At 45.2% G+C, this 26,254-nt stretch overlaps 1 protein-coding gene across 1 annotated transcript in view; it reads right to left on the bottom strand.

The window, feature by feature from the left end:
- The window catches only part of COL9A3 (collagen type IX alpha 3 chain), a 51,840-nt gene that overhangs the window by 7,994 nt on the left and 17,592 nt on the right, over positions 1–26,254 (bottom strand). Inside the window, exons 8-22 of the mRNA XM_063120864.1 lie at positions 24,189–24,242; positions 22,958–23,011; positions 22,535–22,588; positions 18,506–18,559; positions 18,186–18,239; positions 16,002–16,055; positions 13,189–13,242; positions 11,691–11,735; positions 9,573–9,626; positions 9,323–9,376; positions 8,246–8,299; positions 5,506–5,577; positions 4,177–4,212; positions 2,667–2,711; positions 1,769–1,801 (exon numbers count right to left, since the gene is read on the bottom strand). Of these exons, the coding sequence (XP_062976934.1) occupies positions 1,769–1,801; positions 2,667–2,711; positions 4,177–4,212; positions 5,506–5,577; positions 8,246–8,299; positions 9,323–9,376; positions 9,573–9,626; positions 11,691–11,735; positions 13,189–13,242; positions 16,002–16,055; positions 18,186–18,239; positions 18,506–18,559; positions 22,535–22,588; positions 22,958–23,011; positions 24,189–24,242 (771 nt within the window). The remainder of the gene's footprint in view (positions 1–1,768; positions 1,802–2,666; positions 2,712–4,176; positions 4,213–5,505; positions 5,578–8,245; positions 8,300–9,322; positions 9,377–9,572; positions 9,627–11,690; positions 11,736–13,188; positions 13,243–16,001; positions 16,056–18,185; positions 18,240–18,505; positions 18,560–22,534; positions 22,589–22,957; positions 23,012–24,188; positions 24,243–26,254) is intronic.

The raw sequence follows: 26,254 nt of genomic DNA, 5'->3' as shown, positions 1-26,254 counted from the left end.
AGACGTCATCACGGACGGGGTCAAAAATAACAGGATATTTTAGCTTAAACCTTTTTCTGCCTGTAACTAAGCCTTAGGAAAGGCATGGTAGCCTTTTAGAATGGGGGGAAAAAGCATGCAAAAAGTGGTGAAACCCAACAAACAATCAGCATTCAGGGGAAGGGTTGGGTTGGGAGCCCTGGTGGCCCAAAAGTGGCCCCTGGACCGGAAGTTCGGCACCTCTGTTGTAGATTGTCTTCCATGGATGTGTTTGATAAGTTTCACACTGGGCCAGTTCGGACAACACGCAAAGCCGTGTTTAGGCTGCTAACCCTTTTGCAACAAATGGTTAGTAAGTGTGTTTGAACTATCCAGCATGGTTAGGAATGGTTCACATGACAGATAAGCCGTAACGGTTAGCTCAAAACACTTAACCATCATGGTTTAGCGTGTTGTCTGAACATGGCCATTGTTGTTTTAAATCTTAAGGTTTCGTTTGCATCACTGTGTTTCCCTGTTCATGTCGTGAGCTGCTTTGAGACCCATTTTGGTGAAAGGCAAAATGCAGATTTAAAATGAAAAGGGAAAGGATCCAGAAAGGATTTCCACCATGAAGTAACAATCCCCCCACATTTTTTGAGGGGGGCAGTTTACTGCACCATGGTGGGGGGTGGTGACCACGAGAACTACTGGGGAGGCCCCTCCACACAAGATGCAAGCCACGTGTTTCCATTGTCAAAAGCTGTTATCCCACCACGTGCATGTGTGAACCAGGGCTTTGGTTTGCCAGGGGTTAAGAGATGAAGCGTGTAGCGTTCATGCATGCCCTCCATTGCAAATTATTATTCATTTCCTCTTAAGTGCAGTCTATAGTACATACAAATCATATGGTATAACTGCAGTGATTTTTTTTTTATGATGCTTTAATTTCTATTTACAAAGTGAGGGGAAGTTTAAGGTTGCCTCTGAAGGAGAGTTCAGGTATGCAAGATTAAATTGTTCTTGTTTTTTAAGGTGACATCATAAAAAAAATCATTGTAAGTGTAACAAATTGGCTAAGAAGAAATGACTAAGAAGTAAAAAATGGAACGTCTGTAACTGCTTTCTCTAACCTAGGGCTTTTCTACACATGGCATTTATTATGTGCTCATCATTCCCTATTCACAGTTGTTTGTGAGTTCTTTAGATGACATGACCTCTAGTTTCACTTCTGAATCTAACCAGGGCTTTGAGTTTTGGTAGAGCAAGCATTTAATTTTGAAAGCAAAAGAAACCACTTTTTCCATGTGTGTATTTACACTATTCTGCTATAACATAGTGCCACCTAAAGGTTATGTAGTGGGAAAGCAGGAAAGGCAACTCTCTTCATGTAGTGCTCAGATCTCAATTCTGCTGCAAAACCAAAAGTTGATACACTGAATTAACAGCCAATTAACAGTCTCATTTCGAAAAGCTCCTAGTACCTAATCATGCTTGACAATAACTCCTATCATCCCCCAAAAGTGTCCATGAAGTTGGGAGTAATAGGAGTTGTAGGCTAATAGATTTGGAGTTCACCAGGTTGGAAAAGGCCGATTTGTGGCATGGCAAGGAAAATAATGCACCATTTTAAGAATTAAGTTATTTTGAAGAGTAAGGTTTGGTAAATTAGAATATAAACTGCAGAGAGAGAGAGAGAGAGAGAGAGAGAGAGAGAGAGAGAGAGAGAGAGAGAGAGAGAGAGATTCAAATCACATTTTATTTTCTTAATCAAGAAGTTACAACTAAACATTCAATATATGAAACTTACCTCCCCCTTTTGCCCAGGAGGGCCAAAAGGACCCTAGGAAAAATAAGAAAGAAACAGAAAATAAAATGTCTAAACAACAACTGAGACATGCAACAAAATCTTGCAGGTTGAGCTGTTCCTGTTCTAACCAGCCAGCCATGCCCTTTTCCAGGATATTCCATTCCATCCCCTGCCCCTGCCCAGGTTTTCCATTTCTACACATCCCAACAGGAACTTTTCCAGCCTTTCCTACAGAAGCCAGGGATTGAAACTGGGGCTTTCTGCATGCAAATCATGTGCTCTACCACTGAGCTAAGGGTGGCAAAAGCAATCAATCATAGAATCATAGAATAGCAGAGCCGGAAGGGGCCTACAAGGCCATCGAGTCCAACCCCCTGCTCAATGCAGGAATCCACCCTAAAGCATCCCTGACAGATGGTTGTCCAGCTGCCTCTTGAAGGCCTCTAGTGTAGGAGAGCCCACAACCTCCCTAGGTAACTGATTCCATTATCGTACTGTAAATGGGTTTGCCCTGCAGATGTAAGGGTAGAACTAGAGGTGGATCAATGGACTGTGATGTCGGAGCGTCGCACTGCACCGGCAATTCAGGTGGGTCACAGGCATCGCTGCGGGTTTGGACTTTGGTGTGTCCTGGTTGCACCAGGCATCCACCTAGCAGTGGGGAGATATGGGGGAGAAGTTGGGGAAAGCAAGGCTGGAAGGGGGGGGCTGTGAAAGGGGACACTTCGGATCTTGCCTGAGCCAACAACCCCACTTCAGTCTACACAACTTAAGGCCTGGGGAGAGCTAATTTTATGGTGATCCCACCGAAGACTGCATTAGAGAAGTAACATTTTCTGGAATCTCTGGACTCATCTCTTCTATGCATTGTGAGTTGCTAGATGTTAATACCACGTACCAGCTCTCCTTTATCACCTGGAAGTCCATCTGCTCCTGCGATGCCCTAGAGGTGAAAACGCAACATGGGAATTGCCATTATTAAAAAGAAGAAGAAAAGAAATCTCAAGCCATGCTGCTTTCTTCGAGAGGCACTGGGCATTTCCAATATCTCTTGGGCGTTGAGAGCTCTCAGCATACGGCAGACGTTCACCCAAGACCTTCTAATAGGAAATCTCCTTCGCAGGCCTCCTCTGTGGTGGCACCAAAGCTGTGGTGCTCCCACCCCAAGGAGACCCACCTCACTCCTCGTTGGTTGGTCTTCACACCACTAGTCCATGCAAACCTTTTTAGGAATGCTTTGGGGACTGGTCTGACTACTCTTCGAAGATAAACAGTCCTTAAAACAAATAGTTTAAAAGCACAGTTGAAACGCACAACAATCAGAAGAAAGCAAAACCCAAGAGAACCTGCTTTACTGAAAGACCGTATTCTCCCTTATTTATGAGCCTGCCCGTGCTTTGAGATCTTCTGGAGAAGCCCTTCTTTCAGTCCCACCATCTTCACAGGCGCGCTTGGTGGGAACGTGGGAGAGGGCCTTCTCGGTGGCTGCTCCGGTGCTTTGGAACTCTCTTCCCGGGGAAGCTAAGCTGGCTCCCTCCTTGATGGGCTTTCGGAAGCAGGCTAAAACTTGTTTGTTCCGACAGGCGTTTGGAGAATAATCCGGTCCTCCATCTATGTTAAGGTCTTTTTTAATTTTAATTTTTGTACATTTCTTTTCCTAGGTTTAAAATGTATATGTTTTAAATTTTGTAAGGCCGCCTTGAGGCCCAGTATTGGGCAAAAGGCGGGATAATAATAATAATAATAATAATAATAATAATAATAATAATAATAATAATATAGCAGCAGACCAGCTTACATGCCCAAGGCCTGTTTGAATTAAAATTTCTTTTCCTGCAGGTGGAAAGACAGGAGAGGGAGTTTGTTTGATGAATTCCGGCCGCTGTTCAACAGGCTGGTGTGTATCTAATCTCGGGCGGTTTTTTTTCCTCCATTTTGTACATGCAGCCTTTCCTTATTAAACCAAAAGAGGGCGTTTGTGGTTCAGGTATGTGAGAAATCACGGAGCCCATAAGAGATTTCTCCACCTCTCACTGCCTGCCTGAGGGTTTTTGACTGTGTCTCAAACAGACCATAAATTAGATCGGAAGTATTTCCTCTGCAGCTGTCATTGCGTTACGCCAGTAGCTGGTGCAGCTTTTAACCCACCACTACAAACCACCTGAAATGTGGCTCAACTTGGTACGTGCCAGGGAGCTGCCAGAAGTGAGGATGTGCTAGATTTCCCCCCCCCCCCCCACGGCTGCCTCATACTTAATTGTCCTGAAAACCTTTACCCTGGCCCTGCCTTTAAAACAAAGCAAAACGCACCAGAATCGCGCCCAATACGTCCTGCAGAACTCGCTCCTCAGATGGACAGGTGTGATAAAGTGGTATTAAGGATGTAGAGAATCGAAATCTTAGCTTACCTGGTTCCCTTTGGGTCCAGAAACTCCACCGGGGCCCTGGGAACAAGAAGGGAATGAGCACAGAAATTATTCGGGCTACAGGATTACGGTGGCATCGTGTTGGTTCTAGGGATGCTTCTCAGGGTGCAGCAAGGGAAGAGACAGGTTCAAAACTAACCATGCCTTTGCTTTTAAAGTAAGCAGGCATGATGGCTCAGGTTTTCTTTTTCTTACCAGGGGGCTGTCTAAACACACGTAAAACCCCGGAGTAGGTGCACAGAGGCACTGCGTTGATTATACGACGCAGCAGCCACCGCACAGCCACCCTGGGGCTTTCCAGCAAAGCTGCACCCGGGAAAATGTACCTGCCCGGACCTTAAGATCATCTTCAGGGGCCCTTCTCCGTGAGCCCCTGCCAAAGGAAGTGAGGCAGGTGGCTACTAGGAGGAGGGCTTTCTCCGCTGTGGCACCCCGGCTGTGGAATGAGCTCCCCAGAGAGGTCCGCCTGGCGCCTACACTGTACTCCTTTCGTCGCCAGCTGAAGACCTTTTTATTCTCCCAGTATTTTAACACTTAATTTTAACTTAAATTTAAATTTTACTGTTTTAACTCTGCATTTTAATTTTATATCAATTTTGCTGTGTGGTTTTTATTCTGGTTGTGCTTTTTATATTGTATTGTGTATTTGTGCTTTTAACCTGTTGATTGTTTTACTATGATTTTAATTTTTGTGAACCGCCCAGAGAGCTTCGGCTATTGGGCGGTATAGAAATGTAATAATTAAATAAAATCAATAAATAAAAACCAGGGACTTACCCGACCTTTTTCTCCAGAGCGAGGCAAGAATGGCATAACTGCCGTCTAGCCTCGCTCCGGAGTCGCAGCGGAGGTGTGGCCATGCAGATAGCAACTCCTGATTGGTTGCTGTCCACCTGGGCAGAGGGTGGGGCCGTGAGCCCAATGGCCACCAGAAAGCTCACGCTGCCTCCCTGCATCCGTACTACTTGCCACCACCTCACAGCAGCGATATCGTGAGGTTTGGAAGTAGAACGGCACCAACTCGGTGCCGTGAAGACAGCCCCCAGGTGTGTACGCTGTAGAAATGTGTTCAGGAGCCAGGGGGAAATGGGGCAAAGATGAAGGGGAAAGTTTTAGCTGCCCCTTGTGGCAGGGCCGGGGTGCAGAAACTCTGGTCCAAGGGTCAAATCTGGCTCCCCTTCCTCAGTTCCCATCCCCTTTCACCCAACCACCAGCCGTTGGGTGATTTCCCAGCCTTGTGTTATTTCTGATGAAGTTAACTAGACCACATTTGATCAATTTTTCATATCACAGAGGCTTTTTTCCTCTTACCCTGTCGCCGGACTCGCCACGGACCCCAGTGGGTCCAGGAAGGCCTGGCTCTCCACTTGCACCTTTACGACCCTGGAAGGAAAAGAGAGGCATTTGGAGAAACAGTCGCCAGGCAGTTGCTCTTAGGGCTAAACTATATGCTAGCGTGTAGGTGTCCATTATGTTTGTATTTACACTGTGTAAGCATGTGGATCTCAAATCAGGACCACTGCATGCAGGTTGCAGGGGCAAAACCTTCCCATCCAGCCACTCCCCCCCCCCATTTAACTTCACCCCGTTGTAAAGTTGAAAGAAAGAAAGAAAGAAAAGACCTCCAATGGAGATTTCTTTCTCTCTTTCTTTAGCCTTCCTATTGGGGCAGGGGGAGGTAGTTTAATTTAAAAACACTGGCTGGATGGGAAGGTTTAACAGACACATCCTGCACATGGTGATCCTGATCTGGATCGGAGGCCCACATGCTTACACTAGAGTAATTTAAAAGATTAGGATCACGGAAGTTCGCTAGTCATTTTGACGACGTAGTGTGCTTCCTGCATGTCTCCCACTCCTTTCCCCAATTAATCCATTAAAAAACAAACCTCAGAAAACCCAATTCTTCTGAAATATGTCGGGATTTGCTGTCATGTGCAGTTAAAGTTGCGCTATAAAATGCCCTCTAAAGGTCGCTGTCCTATTGAACTATGTGGGATAGGAGCTTTTAAATTACAGGCCCTGTGGTCGCTGCTCTCTTCCCATGTAATTCAGGTTGTTTCAAATAAGGACAAGAAGCAGGAAGCAGAGCAACGGTAAGGAAACACAATTTCCCCCTGTCTGAAAGTCCTCACAGCAGCTACAACTCCATCCACACCTTGGAATAGTTAACAAGTTACCAGGTTGCAATCTGGCTACCCCACGTTTACATATCCTAATGAATCATTTTGCTTTGCCATGACTCCTGTGCTATTTTAAAAACATTTATTGCAGGAGACCATTACATTAGGCACATAAGAAGCACCCTGCTGGATCAGACCCAGGGTCCATCGAGTCCAGTATTTTGTTCACACTATGGCTAACCAGCTGCCCACAAGAAATCCACAAGCAGGACATGAGTGCAACAGCAGCCCCCGCCCAGGTTTCCCAGCAACTAGCGTTAAAAGCTCAGCTGTTCCATCAGCACGCCCTGGTTCTGCCTCTGCAGAGCCAAGTTGGTAGGTTGGATCCAGCTAAGAGGATCCTGCCCTCAAACTATCTTCACTCCTGCACTGAGCAGGGGGTTGGACTCGATGGCCTTATAGGCCCCTTCCAACTCTACTAATCTATGATTCTTTTCTCAGCCAGGCTGGGACTTAAGGCCAGAGGATAAAAGGCAAGGAAATCCCAGCACAGAAATTTTAAGGAAACAGAGGGAAATGGCAATCATGGAATTGGAGGCAGGGCCAACTCGAGGTCTTGGAGGCCCTGGGACAACTTGGCCTAGAAGGGCCCATTATTTGCTATCTGGAGGAAGGGAGAAGTGGGAGGGGAAGGTAGATGGACAAAGCTGAACATGGACAAAGCGGAGCAGGTCTATGAATGGAGAGAAACCTTCAGATGCCCTAGGTTGCCTGGGGTGCAGCTTTAATGGATAGAGGGCTTGAACAGGATGGAGACAGTAAACTCCGCCTCTGTTCTGGCCAGTCCCAGTGCCAAGCAATTGCCAAAATGGTACTGGCTCTTGGTCTGGGGGGCTCCTTAATGGGTACAAGCCCTGACAGCTGCCCCACCCTACTAACAGAGGAGATCTCCAGTTATGCCCCGAGTCAGAAGGCATGAGTTGGGGGCAAAGAGGACATGATGTATTGTACGTAGATGGTTTGGGTCCGTTGGGCAAAGACTAGCTATTTCCTTCTGGTAGGTTCCCAAAATGTGTCATAGAATCATAGAATAGTAGAGTTGGAAGGGGCCTATAAGGCCATTGAGTCCAACCCCCTGCTCAGTGCAGGAACCCACCCTAAAGCATACCTGACAGATGGTTGTCAAGCTGCCTCTTGAAGGCCTCTAGTGTGGGAGAGCCCACAACCTCCCTAGGTAACTGGTTCCATTGTCGTACTGCTCTAACAGTCAGGACGTTTTTCCTGATGTCCAGCTGGAATCTGGCTTCCTTTAACTTGAGCCCGTTATTCCGTGTCCTGCACTCTGGGATGATCGAGAAGAGATCCTGGCCCTCCTCTGGGTGACAACCTTTTAAGTATTTGAAGAGTGCTATCATGTCTCCCCTCAATCAACTCTTCTCCAGGCTAAACATGCCCAGTTCTTTCAGTCTCTCTTCATAGGGCTTTGTTTCCAGACCCCTGATCATCCTGTTGCCCTCCTCTGAACACGCTCCAGCTTCTCTGCATCCTTCTTGAATTGTGGAGCCCAGAACTGGACACAATACTCTAGATGAGGCCTAACCAGGGCTGAACAGAGAGGAACCAGGACCTCACGTGATTTGAAAGCTATACTTCTATTAATGCAGCCCAAAATAGCATTTGCCTTTCTTGCAGCCATATCGCACTGTTGGCTCATATTCAGCTTGTGAATATGAGCCAAGAATATGATCCTTCTCGTTTGTAGTATTGCTGAGCCAAGTATCCCCCATCTTGTAACTGTGCATTTGGTTTCTATTTCCTAGATGTGGAACTTGGCATTTATCCCTATTAAATGTTCATGACCTGAAGTCCACAATGCGGGAAAGGTTCTTGGGCCATTTCTAATTTATTGCTGTTGATAATGGACTGACCTGATGGCCTCTCACACCTGAAGCTCCCATGGGGCCTTGGAGACCAAGGGCTCCCTGAAAAGGAAGAAGGGGAAAAAACAGATGAATATTCGTGGCAATAACCTAAGACTGACCATTCCCCATGATCACTTCGCGAAGCTCAGAATGACCCATGTTGAACATATTGTTCTTGTAAATCTTCCAAAAGCAGAGGCTGGGTGACATTCCTGGGTTCAAAGCATCTCATTCTGTCTCCTACCAGGATATTCTTTCAGCAACTCAACGGCTGAGGAGCGTTTTAATATATAACCGGTAGAGGCTGGTGGCTCAGATCTCGGTGGGGCTGTGAATCCACCCTGGGTTTTAATCAGAACCAGCTAGAATTCTAAAGGAGCTCTGCAATGTGCTAAATCATATCCACAAAATGGGATACAGATCTTGGATAGCTCCTTTAGAGTTCTGGCTGTTTCTCACTGAAAACCAGCCCCACTGAAATTGGAGCCACCAGCCTCCACTGTATATAACCATTGTGTTATGAACTTTCTGATAGTCCTCATTGTTCTCTCCTACATCAGAATTTCATGTTGTGGCCTCAAACACTGAGCCTGTTCACACATGGCTTGTTTTAGGGTTATCTGAGGGTTGTCTAGCCCTCAAACAACCTTCAACCCACCCCTGCTGCCTGGGGTGGATTCTGCCCAAGCCTTCTGCTCCAGAGGTCTGGAGTCTGAAAATCAGTTCAGGGACTCCACACTGTAAAATCCTTGGGGCAGGGACCTATCCTTGTGTACTTTGTTGAGTGCTGTTCATATTGATGGCACCACCATAAGAACATTCTGGATCAGACCGAGGCTCCATCTAATCCAGCACTCTGTGCACACAGTGGCCAACCAGCCATCGGCCAGGGACCAACAAAGCAGGACATGGTGCAACAGCACCCTCCCACCCATGTTCCCCAGCAACTGGTGCACGCAGGCTTACTGCCTTGGATACTGGAAGTAGCACCATGACCACCACAATCATTCAGAGTTCTCGTTAAGTCCTGGTCAGCCCTAAAAACAGTCTGCAGTGGTTTAAGTCAGTCTATCGGTTACTTACAGAAGACCCTCTTGGACCAGGATCACCTCTCTCCCCAGCGATTCCACGATCTCCCTGAGAATAAAAGTGTAAGGTCACGTGGTGTGTTTACCAATACATTAGCCCAACTTTTCACTCACAGCAACTGTCCTAAATCTGTGGTGAGCAGAAGATACATTGGGATATAAGCTTGCCAAGGAGTTTATCAGTGAGTGACACAGAGAAACATTTCTATCAACAAACACGGTGCATGCGTGGATGGAATACGTACAGGTATACCTGGTTCTCCTGAAGGACCCGACTCCCCCATCTCTCCAGGACTGCCCTACAAAGAGGGAAGGAGAATAAGAAGTGAGCCAGGCATTTCTAGATATCTACCTTCTCTTTTACGAAAATTAGCCACCCAGTCAGATGAAAACCAATGCCGCTCCCACAGTTTATTTATTTATATTTATTTATTTATTACATTTCTATACCGCCCAATAGCCGGAGCTCTCTGGGCGGTTCACAAAAATTAAAAACATTCAAAGTATAAAACAACAGTATAAAACCATAATATAAAATACAATATAAAAGCTCAACCAGATAAAAACAGCAGCAATGCAAAATTACAAATTTAAAACACCAAGTTAAAATTTATTTATAAACTGTTAAAATGCTGGGAGACTAAAAAGGTCTCCACCTGGCGTCTAAAAGCATATAATGTAGGTGCCAAGCGAACCTCCTTAGGGAGCTCATTCCACAGCCGGGGTGCCACAGACCCTTCTCCTGGTAGCCACCTGCCTCACTTTCTTTGGCAGGGGCTCGCGGAGAAGGACCCCTGAGGATGACCTTAGGGTCCGGGCATGTACATACGGGAGGAGGCGTTCCTTCAGATAGCCTGGCCCCAAGCCGTTTAGGGCTTTAAATGTTAATACCAGCACTTTGAATTGGGTCCAGACTGGCAGCCAATGAAGCTGGAAAAGGACTGGCGTGATGTGGTCTCATCGGCCAGTCCCTGTTAGTAACCGTTAGTAACACGGTTGAAAAACAGAGGAACAAAGCCGAGTTGTAACGAAAAGAGATGCCATTTGTTTGTTGGTTACATTTCTGTACTGCCTTTCTAGAAGCAACCGAGCCAGTTTACAAAAAACCAGGAAACAAAAACGCAGAAATACATAGAAAATGTTCAAAACAACCTCAAAAAGCCACCACCACAATTACTGCAGTTTAAAAAGGCAAGTTAAAAATATTTGTGCCTCAGTCCTCTTTGTGAGTACAGAGGTTTGTTGTTTATTTGATCAGTCGCTTCCGACTCTTTGTGACTTCATGGACCAGCCCACGCCAGAGCTTTCTGTCGGCCGTCGCCACCCCTAGCTCCCCCAAGGTCAAGTCCGTCACCTCCAGAATATCATCCCTCCATCTTGCCCTTGGTCGGCCCCTCTTCCTTTTGCCTTCCACTTTCCCTAGCATCAGCCTCTTCTCCAGGGTGTCCTGTCTTCTCATTATGTGGCCAAAGTACTTCAGTTTTGCCTTTAATACCATTCCCTCAAGTGAGCAGTCTGGCTTTATTTCCTGGAGTATGGACTGGTTTGATCTTCTTGCAGTCCAAGGCACTCTCAGAATTTTCCTCCAACACCACAGTTCAAAAGCATCTATCTTCCTTCGCTCAGCTTTCCTTATGGTCCAGCTCTCGCAGCCATAGGTTACTACGGGGAATACCATTGCTTTAACTATGCGGACCTTTGTTGTCAGTGTGGTGTCTCTGCTCTGAACTATTTTATCAAGATTTGTCATTGCTTTCCTCCCAAGAAGTAAACGTCTTCTGATTTCCTGGCTGCCGTCAGCGTCTGCAGTAATCTTTGCGCCCAGAAATACAAAGTCTGTCACTGCCTCCACGTTTTCTCCCTCTCAAAAGGCAACTCCATAGGGAGCGTGTTCCAGTGTTTGGGAGAAATACAGGAGAAAGCCCTTTCCTAAGTGCATGACCAATGGGCCTCTGCCTCAGATAGACAAGGGCCGAAGTCATTTGGAGCACTGAAGCTTGAATTGGGCCCAGAAAACAATTGGTAACCAGGGCAGATGTTTCCGCATTGGGGTGATAGGATCACGGTACTGCTACGCAGCTTTGCTGACAAATTTTGCAATGACTGAAGATTCCTGATGCTCTTCAAAAAAACAGCCACACGTAGAGCACAATGCAATAGTCTAACCATGATGCCACCAAGGCAGAGATAACTGTTTGCAGATCAGACCATTTCAGCTTGTTATTACTACCAGGTGACGCTAGTTGAACCAGGACACCATTTGATAACTGCATCCTCCAAAGGGAAGATCTTTTCATTGTGTCAGCTTAATTGGACTCATACGTTCCTAATGGAAAGCCATTAAAAGAAGAGGATTTACTTACTAGTTGACCTTTTTCGCCTTTAGTTCCTGCTCTTCCAGGTAATCCCTGATGGGAAAATGTATCACAAATATCAGAAAAAAAATGGGAGTCAGTAAGGAATTAAATTTACTATTTAGTGTTCTAGAAAACAAGAAATGCTGAAAAGAGAGGCATGTAATGTCAAGGGTGTGTGTTAAAATTCAATGAGAAGATGGCAGAAAATAAACTCTCTGTTTTGTAGAGCACTACATCTTGTGTTCGTCCCTTAAGCAGCATTTAATAAGCCCTGGTATACTTTGCAGCTTAATGATGAGCAGGGAGAGCTGGCAACCCTCTGTTTTTGGAGACTCTTACATACTTCAGTTCCCATGGTTGATAGATTCCTTGAAGGCAGAACTCCACCTCCTCATTTGCACAATTTCTTTAGGGGCTTTAAGAGCCAATTTGGTGATGGTCCCCTACGCTTTTGGCAACTGTTGCAGAGAAGGGGTTGTGGTCACAATGCCGAAAAGATAGCGGGCATGTCTAGACAGGGCGATATCCCGGGGATCGTCCCTGTGCGTCCCTTTAATCCCGGTTTTTCCCGCGGTCTCAGGATGATCCCGAGACCGCAAGACATGTGGCCTGCCATCCCGGTTTGTCCCGGTTCCTCGCGGGCAACTACGAGGAGCCGGGAACTGGGCACGGAGCTCCGTACCCATCGGGGATGGGGTGGGGGGTACGGGGAGATATATCTATCTATATCTTTGCACAGGAGCGCTCCTGTGCTCATTTGCGATAAAAAAACAAAAACAAAATGCCAGGCACAACATCCTCCATCCTCCCGGGACGTCGGCACCGCATGTAGACAGAGGGAGAGGATCCTGCGATCACTATATCACGAGATCTTCCCCCCTCCCTCCCAGAAAGCCGGGAGGTCTAGACATGCCCTTAGGGTGTCATCACACAGGGGGGAAATCGTGTTTGCTTACCATTGCTTCTCCACCCACGTGTTTCTCCCGCATTACTTCCTCTTTTGAAAGAGGAAGTAAACAACCTGCACGTGGCCCATTCTGTGGGCTGTTTTGATCCCGCTGTTTTGATCCCACAGCAGGAGATAGCAGCAACTTCAGTGTCAAAAAATAAGTCGGTGTTACTGGGGTGGGGTTTTTTTGTAGCGCAAAGAAGGCTAGAAGGGGCGTCAGGCAGATGACGTCATGAGGGACTGGCAAAAATCCGTGAGTACTGAGTAATGAATGTGCAATAAAACGCTCATCTGACGGAGCAAAAAGCACCATAAATAAATAAGAAATGCTATGAGGCAGGTCCTCCCTCTTCCTATGAATGACAATTTGAATGGCCAATTGCCTGGCCTTCAGTCCACTGGAGCCTAATGAACTGTACGGATGTCTCCGCATGATGGCTCTCCTTGACTTCTAAGAGGTCTGAGGCATGTTGTGAGAATTCCCAGATCAGCATTTGAACGGGAAAGGTTTAACACCCATGCTTTGTGCTCTGATTTTCATGGGAGCATACTCACAGGAAGTCCATTTGGCCCTTTTTCTCCTGGAACACCAAAGCGAGCGGCGTCACCCTGTGAACAGCAAGAGATTACGATATGGGCAAGTTACTGGAACTACTGAAGGCATCGTTAACAGTTGTATTTACTAATAAGATAATTAAGAATTATTCATAATATTAATAGGGTTGTTCCTTTTCAGAAAATGAAGGAATGCACAATAGTTATATGAGGTCAGCCCATTTAGCTCACTGTGCATTTCTAAAGAATATTATTGTATGGCATTTCTGAGTTGCCTCATGTGCTTCGTGGTTCTTTTGGGTGTTCCATGAGTACACTTCAAGTGGGAGTATCAATTCATTTATTTAATATCACAGAGTAGAAATACAGAAGACAGTATATAGAAACATAAGTATGTAGCTTTTAAAGGCTGGTGCGAGGATTTATATAGATAGAAACTTATTTACTGTTTAGCACCTTAATGCTGTAATTAATAAATATTTCTTTATTTTATAAAATCCTATGCAATAACACCCTCCCGTCCAAGTTCCCCAGGAACTGGTGTACATAGGCATACTGCATTTGACACTGGAAGTAGCATAAAGCCATCAGGACTAGTAGCCATTGATAGCCTTCTCTACCATGAAGTTGTCTAAACTAGGGTGACCCTATGGAAAAGGAGGACCGGGCTCCTGTATTTTTAACAGTTGTATAGAAAAAGGGAATTTCAGCAGGTGTCATTTGTATGCATGCAGCACCTGGTGAAATTCCCTCTTCATCACCACAGTTAAAGCTCCAGGAGACCTGGAGGGATATAATAGGGACCTCTCTTATAGATCTGAAAATGTTGTGCCAATATTATCAAAATGCAGCTGCACCTTCATATATATATATATATATATATATATATATATATATATATATATATATATTTCAGGTAGGACCAAAAAAAGTCCCCTTTGTTGTCCTATCTGAAATTTGGCAGCTATTACGCCCTGCAGGGAAGATATGTCTTCAAATTTCATGGCATCAGTTTCAAAAACACAGAAGTTACAGGCAGCGGAAGACTGACTGGGTCTTCTGCTGAAATCAATTAAAAAAACTAACAAACGCAATTCCAACCAATGAAAAATAAAATGAATGGATATTTAAAAATGAACACAAACACTTTCCCCCCCATTCGGCACACCTACATTTTAGACAATGGCCCATACTGAAGACAACCCGTCTGCTCCCTCTGTGGCTGCTTTGGAAGGCTGGCTATAGATATTACTTGCCCTTTTTGCAAGCATTTTCAGCAGTGCCAGAAAGCACAGACCCATTTTCTATCTTTTCCACCAATCCTAGCAAAAATATTCACTGATAGCACAATTGAATACTGAGAAATAATTCCCATGGGGCTTACTCACAGGTAAGTGTGTATAGGCTTTGCAGCCTTATTTGTTTTTAAAAATGCCCCTCACTCTCAATTGGCCCTCACTTGTACTCAGTGCTGACGTCACATAGCCAACCCTGATTGTTTATGAACACTTCCTGTTCATTACATGATCCCTGATAGGGTGAGATCCCCCATGTGGCTATTCCAAGATGGAGGCAGAAGCAACAGCTTGGGAAAACGCTGGTGCTGAATAGGCTCAGAAAAGGGTGAGTATTCGCACAACCTATGTTTTTCAGAACAAATTTCCACACCACCAAAATTACTAGTTTCAACCCCACTGTGGAAGGTGGAGCAATTTCAGCACAGCCCTAATTCTAAGCTTTCTTATGAGCTTAGCTGGAGCTTTGATTTGAGCCAGCAAGCCAGGTCTTTGGCCCTTTCTACACCTAAGGATTATCCCCAGAAAATGGAGGGATCGTCCCTGCCTGCTTCCGGGATCCCCTGTGTGTCATTTCCATGCGATCCCGGGACGATCCCTGGAAAAAAGGCAGGCGTAGAAACTACCTTGGTGCCCTAAACAAGGCTGGTGTCAAGGCTTGGCTTAGTTGGGCACTGGCTGGGGGCCCACATGCCATCAAGGACCCACTGACAAGAGCTCCCTGGAGTTGCTCCTCCTCCTCACCATTGAAATCTGCTTGTTCACCTGCTGCTCGCTCTGGCCCAGAGAACAGTGGGGATGAGAAGAAGGAGCAGCAGTGGATGCCGCTGCCTACCTGTTCACTGGCTTCCTGCCGGTCAAGCAAGCGAGCGGTAGCAATAATGAGGAAGAGGATGAGGAGCAAGAGAAGCTGGCGACCATGGCAATGAGGAGGTGGACTCAGAGGGCATGTCTAGAGATGGCTTATCCTGGGGATCGCCCCTGGATCATCCCTGTGCGTCCACATGACACACAGGGGATCCCAAGAGCAGGGAGGAATGATCCCTCCCTTTCCCCGGGATAACAGGGACTGCTTTAATCTCAACTTTTCCTGCGGTCTTGGGATCGTCCCAAGACTGCGGGTTTCATCCTGACTCCTCGCGAGTAAATTCGAAGAGCAGGGAACCAGACATGGGGTACAGAGCTCTTCAGGAGTTCTGTGCCAATCAGAGGTGGGAGAGGGATCTTTTTTTTAAAAAAAAACCCCTAACCTTTTCGTTGGAGCGCTTGTGCGCTCATCTTCAATAATTTAAAAAAATGGCGTCCGCGACGTCCTCCTTCTTTGCGGGACGTCACGTGCTGTATGTGGGCTGAGGGGGAGGATCTCGCGATCAGCATATCGTGAGATCCTCCCCCTCCCCTGGTGTAGACATGCCCAAAGAGGGAGGGGGCTCTTCGAAGGTGTCTTGCCATAAACCTGGAGCCGGTCCTGGCCCTAAACGCCTCTTTTGGATTGAGTTTTTAAACAGGACTACAAACCTTCTCACCATCGAGTCCATGTGTGCCATCTCTCCCGTCTTTTCCAGGCATGCCCTGAAACAAAGCAGAACACCACGTTAAGCAGGTCGAAGGAGGGAACAAAAGAAGTCAGTGATGCATTTAGGGCTGGGCCTCGAGACCAGTCCAAATGATCACCCAGAGAGGGGCAGGTCATGGATGGGGTTGAAAACAGGCCCGGTGTCAGCATGTGGACCTGGATGGGGCTTTATTGGAGTCAGTGCTGCTTCTTGCAGCAACCTTTCTAATTCTAATGTTTTTTTAAAAAAATTGCAGTCAGGTGGGAGCCTGGAGAGCGTGTACATTGCTACAGATGTTCATTTTATTATTTTTACTTTAAATATCTATTATTCTTCCCCACAACAAAACTGTGCTTATTCCCAAGTAAATGTCTTGAGCGTCAGGGTGGCAGAAGCAGATGCTTCCTTATGCCTATAGTCATGTTGGGGCTATGATTTGGGTGAGCGTAAAATGTGAAACTGCACATGCTCAGAATATGTCTCCTCCTCTTACTTCTTCTTCCTCCGCCTCTTTCCTTCTTCTTATCAGAGTTGGCAAACGGTCCCTAGTCTTCAGCCAGGGAAAGACAGCGGTGGAAATAGGCATACTAAATACAATTTACCTACTACGGCTGAATGGCAATACTTGCCATTGCAACACTTGCTGGAACCTAGGTTTGGTCTGGCCGCTTTTACAACTTCAGAGCCTCCATTACTGTTGGAAACACTTATAGCAGCTGAACAGGTGTATTGACCCACGATTCATTCATATATATATATACACACACACACACACACATACAGTATCAGTAATTAAATATGATACCTAAGGTCTAAGTCAGGATTGGAATAGAGAATTGGAGCGTCCTATTTTGCCTAATCAATAAATTGTTGCCTTCGCGTCTGTATCTGAAGCTTCTGCTGATCTTAGGCTAAGCCTTATTCAGCAAAATAAATAATATTTCAGGTTTATTGGACTCCACATTGCCTTTTTAATAAGGATCTGTCTAACTTGCATAACTGTTGGAGACGTAATGCACCTAATGGTTCTTTTATTCATATGTTTTGCCAATGCCCAGTAGCTGCCCCCTTTCTGGAGGAAATTATAATAAGGATAAACTTTGTATTGAAACAGTCTTTAACAAGGAATGACGTGCATGTCCTCCTAAACTACATACCGGTTACTTGGAAGTTAACGCATGGTTGGTGCAAATGGATTTTCTGAGCCCTTATGACAGCTAAAAGACGGATATTATGATGTTGGAAGGATAAACGTTCACCTCCCATAATGCAATGGACTTAGGACTTCACAACGCTATCAACATTTGAACGGGTGGTATATAGACGCCACTTGCGAGTGGATAAATACAAGGATATTTGGTCTGCTTGTCTTGATAACGATACATAACTCCCTTTTTTAAATGGTGTATCTAATGAAAAAAATGACACTTCTACGCATGTAATTTGTGTTCTCCCTCACCCCACGCCAATTTGTTTTCAGTTCTGTTTTGTTAAATTCACATAAAAGGGGAGGAATCAGGCTGGGCGTTTCTTGAATGCCCTCTGTGGATTCACTCCAGACACATGCAAAGGCTTTATCCCTTCTGGGACGAGCTGGGGAATGCTTCTTGATCCCTAGAGGTCTTTGAGAAAGCGAGGCTAGGAAGCATCTCTCTGAAATCTAGTTGTCTGTGCATGATTTCTTGTTTTACAGAGAGGAGCATTAAAACGCGCCATTTCCCTTCCTGCAGTCTAACAAGAGCTGCACCATGGGAGACTTTGCTAAGTGTTATTCATGTTCATGGTAACGTATCCTGTATCGAAAGGTTGGCTCACATGTGCAGCTAAACATGTCTTTGAAATCCCTGAGTAGCAGCTGTGATGCCCGCCATTAGCAGCTTTGGGGGCAACTAATAGCAGGAAAAATGGCTTAGGAAAAAAGGGGTTAAACATCCCCTCTCCCCTGCTCCATGGTCTCAATCCAAATTGGCCTCCTGCAGTTGCTGTTAGTTAAAACAAAAGGGAGAGAGAAACACGGGATTCAAAAGTCATTGAATTTTCTACCATACAGAAATGGTGTATGTTCCATTGCAGTGAATTCAGTATGAAAAATAGCTTCCTAGTTTTTCTTCTTTTTTTTCTTTTCTTTTAAAAAAGAAGGACTTACGGGTTCTCCTATGGGACCAGCTGTCCCTGGCATTCCTTTAGGTCCAGGTCTACCCTAGAAGTAGAAAGCAAGAAAATTCTTAAGTAGTATTAATGGCCAATGAAATACCACCAGATATTTATTTATTGATTGCATTTTTACACTATTCAGATGTAACAACGAGAGCCTTGTTCAGGATGAATACTGAATTTCCCTTCAGAATCTTTCTTTATGGTTGTGGTGGGGAAACCTACAGAATGATGCAAAGTTTATTCTGCTTCACAGGTTTAAAAAGCCACCTGTTTTAACTTTTAAGAAAGTGGGGTTTCCCTTGTACTTACGGTATCCCCTTTGGGCCCTCGGAATCCCTGAGGCCCTCGGTCTCCACGGGGTCCCTGAAATTACAAAGCAGAAACCATTGCCCTTTTTGTATTGACCAAGACCGGATTCACACATGACATTTGTTTGGGTGCAAGCCTCCAGTTTTTTGCATATACACATTGAAAATGTAAAGTCTGGAGGCAAATTTGTATTTGCAAGCAAACATGAGTACCATGCACATATACTCATTGGCGAGCCAAGATTGGCAGTGTCTCTACCATATCTTAAAACCTATTTTCTTTGGGTCTGTCCACTCTCAAAACCATTAAAATAACCTTGTCACTTCAATGTATACAGAAGTACCTTAAAATAATTCATCTTACAAAGCACCCTTTCCAAGATGTTTTGGATCCTGTTCAGTAATATCAATACTTTTTACATATACACTTTGGGTGTTGTTTTTTTTAACTACTCTCAGGCACTAAATACACTTGATTTTGCTATTTTCTTTGGCTACGTGACTTTCTTGAAGGATGATTATGAACGTCATCAGACAGGGTGGGGGGACGATGTTTCCTACTGTCGCTTTGGCCTCCTGCTCCTGTCCCGCAATAGCAATGAACAGCTTTTTTTTTTCCACACGAAGAAAGAGAAAGCAAGCAATGACCACATGGGCATTTTTATCATAGAATAGTAGAGTTGGAACAGGCCTATAAGGCCTTCGAATCCAACCCCCTGATCAATGCAGGAATCTACCTCAAAGCATTCCTGACAGATGATTGTCCAGCTGCCTCTTGAAGACCTCTAGTGTGGGAGAGCCCATGACCTCCCTAGGTCATGGGTTCCATCGTCGTACTGCTCTTACAGTCAGGATGTTTATCCTGATGTCCAGCCAGAATCTGGCTTCCTGTAGCTTGAGATCATGATTACGTGTCCTGCACTCTGGGAGGATCGAGAAGAGATCCTGGCCCTGCTCTGTGTGACAACCTTTTAAGTATTTGGAGAGTGCTCTCATGTCTCCCCTCAATCTTCTCTTCTCCAGGCTAAACAGGCCCAGTTCTTTCAGTCTCTCTTCATAGGGCTTTGTTTCCAGACCCCTGATCATCCTGGTTGCCCTCCTCTGAACACGCTCCAGCTTGTCTGTATCCTTCTTGAAATGTGGTGCTCAGAACTGGACACAGTACTCAAGATGTGGCCTAACCAGTGCTGAATAGAGGGGAACCAGTACTTTGCGTGATTTGGAAGTTATACTTCTATTTATGAACCCCAAAATAGCATTTGCTTTTTTTGTGGCCACATTACACTGTTGACTCATATTCAGCTTGTGATCTACAACAATTCCAAGATCCTTCTCGTTTGTAGTATTGCTGAGCCAAGTGTCCCCCATTTCCTGCTGTGTGCACTGCTTCTCCTGTACACAGCAGGCAATGGCTGCAAGTTTCACTATAGCCCCCAAAATCGGATTTTTTTCTGTCTTATTTTATGATGGAAAAAAAGACCAGATGGAGCAGGGATGCGCAGGAGGCAGATGGTGTTGTCAAAAGGAACCGTGAAAAACTGAGTGGCCAGTAACGAGCATGTGATAAAACACTCATCTGATGACGTGCTTGATGTGCTATTTAAGAGTTTCCAAAAACAGGCACCATTCATTTCATCTCTTCCTTTTGTTTCTTCTTCCATTTCATTTCTTCCTTGTAAAAGGAAGAATGTGATTTTCAAAAATGAGTGACTGTTGTATTTAAAAGAAACATGTATCAGTATTCAAACGCATGGCAAGAATGGGTTTACATTTCCGCTTGAATATTATATGGTTTAGGTTCAGTCTCCCTCTTTGAAGAGGCTTCCCCGAACTCTGGGCTGAAAAGCCTGAGAAATTTGCCCCTTCTCCACACCTCTAGCCTACTCTTTCGCTGCACAGCATTGTTTTTACTGGCATTGATCTTAAAAGAGGGTGGGTGGGTGGGTGGCTGCACATGTGACTGTGCAGTCAAGTGGTACTGCAAGAGAATGCTCAGCTTTAAAATAAACAATAAAGCAAAATTTAAAATTGGTCAGAAAACAGCACAGGTATGGGGGAACCGCTGCTGCTGCTGCTGCTCCTGTAACATCACAGTTACCAACCAATAGGTGCTTGTGACACCTCCGCAACCACATCCCGACACATAGCAGTGGCGATCGCAATTGTGGTATTGAGGGAGGGGGAATCAACCCTATTGTCCTCCTAATAAGGTATTGTGGCTTACATGGTGGGAAAAAGGCAGCATTACCCTGCAACAGAAGCAGAAAGAGATACTTGCATCTCCTAAAAAAATGAGCAACAAGTAGATGCGAACATACGTTCTTGCCGAACTTGCTGGTTCATGCGAACCATGTGATCTCCTCTTTGCTATGGCCCCTATATTTATTGGGACAGAACTTGGTCATCTGTATATAGCTGATAGGATAGATCAATATAAAAAAGGGACAGCATGAGGGATACTCGTCTTCCTCCTTTCCCCTTTCAGTAGGGGTTCCGCAAGGCTCGGTGCTTGGCCCGTTGTTGTTTTCCTTATACATGTTGCCCTTGGGCAAGCTTATTCAATCTCATGGCCTCCAATATCATCTGTACGCCGATGATACACAACTATATCTGTCATCTCCGGAACTTTCTCCTGATGTTCACGATCGTATCTCGGCATGTCTTTCAGATATCTCAGCTTGGCTGCTTCATCGTCGCTTGAAGCTTAACATGGCAAAGACTGAATTGCTTGTTTTTCCTCCTAAACCTTCTCCTCATCTCTCATTCTCTCTTACTGTCAATGATGTTACGCTTACTCCGGTCAAGGAAGCTCGTAGCCTTGGCTTTATCTTCGACTCCTCGCTCTCCTTTATTCCTCATATTGAGGCAGTAGCTAAATCTTGTCGATTTTTCCTGTATAATATTGCCAGGATTCGATCATTTTTGTCTGTCTCTTCTGCCAAGACGCTTGTTCATGCACTGGTTATTTCACGGTTGGACTACTGCAACCTTCTTCTCTCTGGCCTTCCTTCTTCTCACATCAGTCCGTTGGTTTCTGTTCACCACTCTGCCGCAAAGATCATCTTCTTAGCTCGCCGCTCCGACCATGTTACTCCGCTTCTGAAATCTCTTCATTGGCTTCCAATTCACTTCAGAATCCAATATAAACTTCTCCTGTTAACCTTCAAAGCTTTTCACGGTCTAGCTCCTTCCTATCTCTCCTCTCTCATCTCACACTATTGCCCCGCTCGTGCTCTTCGCTCCTCTGATGCCATGTTTCTCGCCTGCCCAAGGGCCTCTACTTCCCTTGCTCGGCTTCGCCCATTTTCGTCTGCTGCCCCTTACGCCTGGAACGCTCTTCCAGAACATTTGAGAACTACAAGTTCAACCGCAGCTTTTAAAGCTCAGCTAAAAACTTTTCTTTTTCCTAAAGCTTTTAAAACTTGATGTTGTGCAGACTTCTACTGTTACTTTCTACTGTTAGTTTTTCCCTACCCTGTGCCTGCTTACCCTTCCCTGTACCTGTTTGCATTCTCTTCCCCTCCTTATTGTTTTACTATGATTTTATTAGATTGTAAGCCTATGCGGCAGGGTCTTGCTATTTACTGTTTTACTCTGTACAGCACCATGTACATTGATGGTGCTATATAAATAAATAAATAAATAAATAATAATAATAATAATAATACTGGAAGTTGTAGGACTTTTTCTGTCTTAACATACATAGGATTGTGCCATTAATTTATCAATTGGTAGTTGAATTGCTTAAAAAAAAGAGAGAGATAAATCAACTAAAATTATTCATTTAGTAGATGGATACAGCTACAAAGTAGAACCTTGATTTTCAGCTGAAGGGAGACCTCTTTTAGTAAGTAAATCAGAAACCTAAGATTTAATTGAAACCCAGGCCTTCCACACACTCTTCTCTCATTGCTAGGTATTCTGTGTCTGTATCTTCTAAGTGGTAAATGCTGTAATTCTATGGCGAGACATGCAGTTATTTATGAAGCTAACTGAGTTGTCAGATAAATACTATATATATGGGACATACCGCCTTCCCTGGAGGTCCTGGAACTCCAGGTGGTCCTCTGAAACCGATGGATCCCTGAAAACAAAGAGCCAGCATTATAAAATCTTCGTCTAGAAGTCAAAATTATCCTTGATAAGCAAACTACAATTAAACAGCAAGAAAGCACACGGAGCAAAGCACTTCACAAATGTCATTCTCAGTAACAGTCACAATATTCTTCGAAGGTAAGCCAGTATTGCTATTGCAGTCAGACTGCACATGGAAGGCCACCTCGTACATTTGCAGCCAAGGTGAAGTCTCAACTGTGCAACTTCTCAGTTCACACTACGAAGCCACCATGTTACCCAGAGCAGTTCCCCGAAGCGTTGGAAAGAAAATGGGTTCTCTTTGAGCAATAAGACGCACGGATTTGAGAAAGTTGCAGGGGAACGGCACCAGACTTACCCTGTCTCCGACAGGACCAACTGGCCCGATGAGGCCTCTTAATCCTCGTAGCCCCTGAAAAAGAAAAGCAATTCAAATCAAAGCATTATTTAGGGGTGGGAAGTGAAAGCGATCAAAGTCTGGGGGTGCTTCCCTCTGAGTCTTTCATTGTGCCTCATTCATGGAATGTTTACAGGGGGAGCCTGCCACGACACAGGCCCTGAACACCAGACCTCACGTCTGCCACCACTTATTATGGGGCAACACAGGCTCTGAACAACAGACCTGGCCGAGGCTACTCCCTTCTCAAGCCAAACACCACTGCTTGATACGCCTGAGGCAAGGGATAAAGCCCACCTTCCTCCAAACTATGTGGAGAAAGGGGTTTAAAATGGAGAAGGATTTTAATATATATAATAATGCACTGTGAGTTATACCTGCTTAGGTGAATGATTGTCAGAGTGGGTGTTAAATGTGTAAACTTAAGATGATAAATGCCAAACAGACACGTGGGATTTTTGTGGTAGTTTTAAAAGAAACAATCAAAATTTATTTTTAAAAGTTCATAAGCTTTGTTTCAAATAACAACATTTAAAAACCTTTTTGAAACCTTCCATACAATCCTGTCACTCTCACATTCGCGCTTTCCTTTCTCTCACACACTCACTCTTGAACTTTCTTTATTATCAGTATTGATTGATATACTTCCTCTACGTGCACACCACACTCTAAAGACACCACTCACTACACTGACTCTCAAATTTCCCAGAACTTAAGTACCATAAATACAGCGAGCACTACAGACTCTAAGAGTCCCTAACAAGTCTCCCTGAAAAGCTTTCCTGAAAAGAACAAGAACAGAACTCACAATCCCCTCAGTCATGCCCTTACATATCACTCCTCCCCCCTCCCAAGACATTCTAACTCTGCCCACTCAGGCTAACTTTCTACAAACCAGAGACTTACAAATTGCAGGCATACCTTTGGGAATTGACTTGTGGGGTGTAACGCCACAAAGCCGGACGACGTTATGTTCCCTTTTAACCTCCCCCTGTTTCCCCATAGCTTCTTCCATTTTTTTTCTTACTAGAAATAAAATCCATTAAGGAAGAAAAGATAGAATAGCTGCAAAATACCTTCTAATTGTTAATAATAAGAGCCAGGGGGACTTCATCTGAGCTGGGCTCCACTGGTGAATTCTGTAAAAAGGGTTGCGGAAGTTCTCAGATTTTAAGGAGTCTATTTAATTTACCTGTAAGCCGACAGTTCCTGGAGGTCCCGCAGGACCTGGGGGGCCTGGCAAACCCTGGGAGAAGAGAATAATGAATGAATGAAACAAGGTGCGCTCACACCTCCTTTAAAAGAAGGTTTGGGCAATGATAACTATTTCTAATTTATGCAGACGTTCTTTTTAACAAAGTGGTTCGCAATTTCTATTCTCATTTCATCCTGGCAACAAATGTAGGAGACAGGTTTAGATTAACATTTTTCCTACAAGAGGCATTTATTGTGCACTTGTGATCCCTTGCTCACAGTGGATTATGGGTTCTTTAGATGATGCTGTGAGCCTCCAGTTTCACATGTGTTTTTTCAGAGCACGTTCCCGGATATTTTTGGAAAGGAGAAAATGGGGTATTATTTCTGGAAGCACTATTTTGACTGGTGTATTTGTGCTATTCTGCTATACCACAGCTCCACCTAGAGGTTACGGAGTTGAAAAGCAGAAAAGGAAAAGCTCTTTGTCTAGAGCTTGGATCTCAAAACCGAAAGTAGATACAGTGATGTAGAAAAGCTTTAAGGGAGAGCATGCCTTGTCCAGTGCCACCTACGACAATGGAACCAGTTACCTAGGGAGGTTGTGGGCTCTCCCACACTAGAGGCATTCAAGAGGCAGCTGGACAGCCATCTGTCAGGGATGCATTAAGGTGGATTCCTGCATTGAGCAGGGGGTTGGACTCGATGGCCTTGTAGGCCCCTTCCAACTCTGCTATTCTATGATTCTATGATTCTAAGCAACATGAGAAGCAACTTTATAATATGCCAGATCATGGGCTCCAGTCAGTTGGGTACTGCGAAGTCTGGCTGAGAGCTGTTCTTCAGGTTCCCCAGCCAGGCATGGACCATTCCCAATTCTACTATCCAGGTGCCAAACTAGACAGTAATTTATTGGCCTGTTTGAAATACTGCGCATGGGATTCCCTACGTTTCTCCCCCTTAAAAACCCAACAGCCATGCATGGACTGCAGCGCAAAGGGGGAGTTAACGCTTCCCCATCGCTTTCCTCCTGAAAATTGCCCCTCCCAGCTGCTATTTTCAGCATATGCCAGCATCAAGGGAGGGGCGGTTTTCATCAGCATGACGGGGGGGGGGGGAAACGACCTTAACCCCTTCCTCCTCCACACCTTCCCAAGTTGCTTTTTTTAATAATGAAAAAGAAAGGAATTCAAGGACGGCATTAAAGTCACATCTAAGTTTCTTTAACACAGCCTTCCCCAAACCAGGTGCCCTCCAGATGTTTGCCCACAGCTCACATAACCCATAGTCAGCATGGCGTAATAGGCATGCTGGCTGGGGGTGATGGGAGTTGAACTCCAATGCCTATGGCAGGCCCCCAGTCGGGGAAGGCTGCTTTTAACAGAATCCCATGGATTGTGGGTCCTGCAAAGCACATGCTCGGCCACATAGCTGTGGCCCCTCCTCAAAACATATGCTTAAACCGGTTCAGACCACTAGTCCTTTGCAGAGCGTCAAGACTGGGAATGGACTGGGACTGAGACCTCCCGCATCTAAACACTGCAGCTTATCTACTGCAACACACTCCCCTTCCTGCCATGTACCTTCCCCCCACCCCAGAAACACCCTCTAGCTTTGCTCCTGCGTCCATCATTTCTACGAATGGGGAGGAATTCTAGAGAAGGATTTGCACAGCTAGATTGTGTCACTGAAGTATTCCCTTCCTCCATCCCCACCCATCCGAGGGCTGTCTTTACCTTAGAGTAGAGGTGGACAACATGCAGCTCCTGTTGCCCCTGGCTGGCTCCCAAAATTGTAAAAAAAAAAAAAAGTATCCACCCACCCACAAAATGGCGTCCAGAGTGGGCATTCTGAAGCATTTTTGAGCCTTTCAACGTCCTATCTGATCCTCTGGATACCGTTTTTATTTTTTCAGCACTGAGTGGAGAGGAGGGGAGGGGGTGTCCGGGGAGAAGGACAAAACTGGCCACCCAGCCTCCTGAGGTTGCCCAACCCTGCCCTAGATTAGTGAAATCAAGTGAATAGCAGTGTTACACAAGCCTCACCCGCTAACACAGGCCTTGG

The sequence above is a fragment of the Elgaria multicarinata genome, chromosome 1 (genome assembly GCF_023053635.1).
Source record: "Elgaria multicarinata webbii isolate HBS135686 ecotype San Diego chromosome 1, rElgMul1.1.pri, whole genome shotgun sequence".
Taxonomy (NCBI): Eukaryota; Metazoa; Chordata; class Lepidosauria; order Squamata; family Anguidae; genus Elgaria; species Elgaria multicarinata.
Note: the sequence above shows the minus strand (reverse complement) of the source record. Positions and strands in the feature narration are given on the sequence as shown.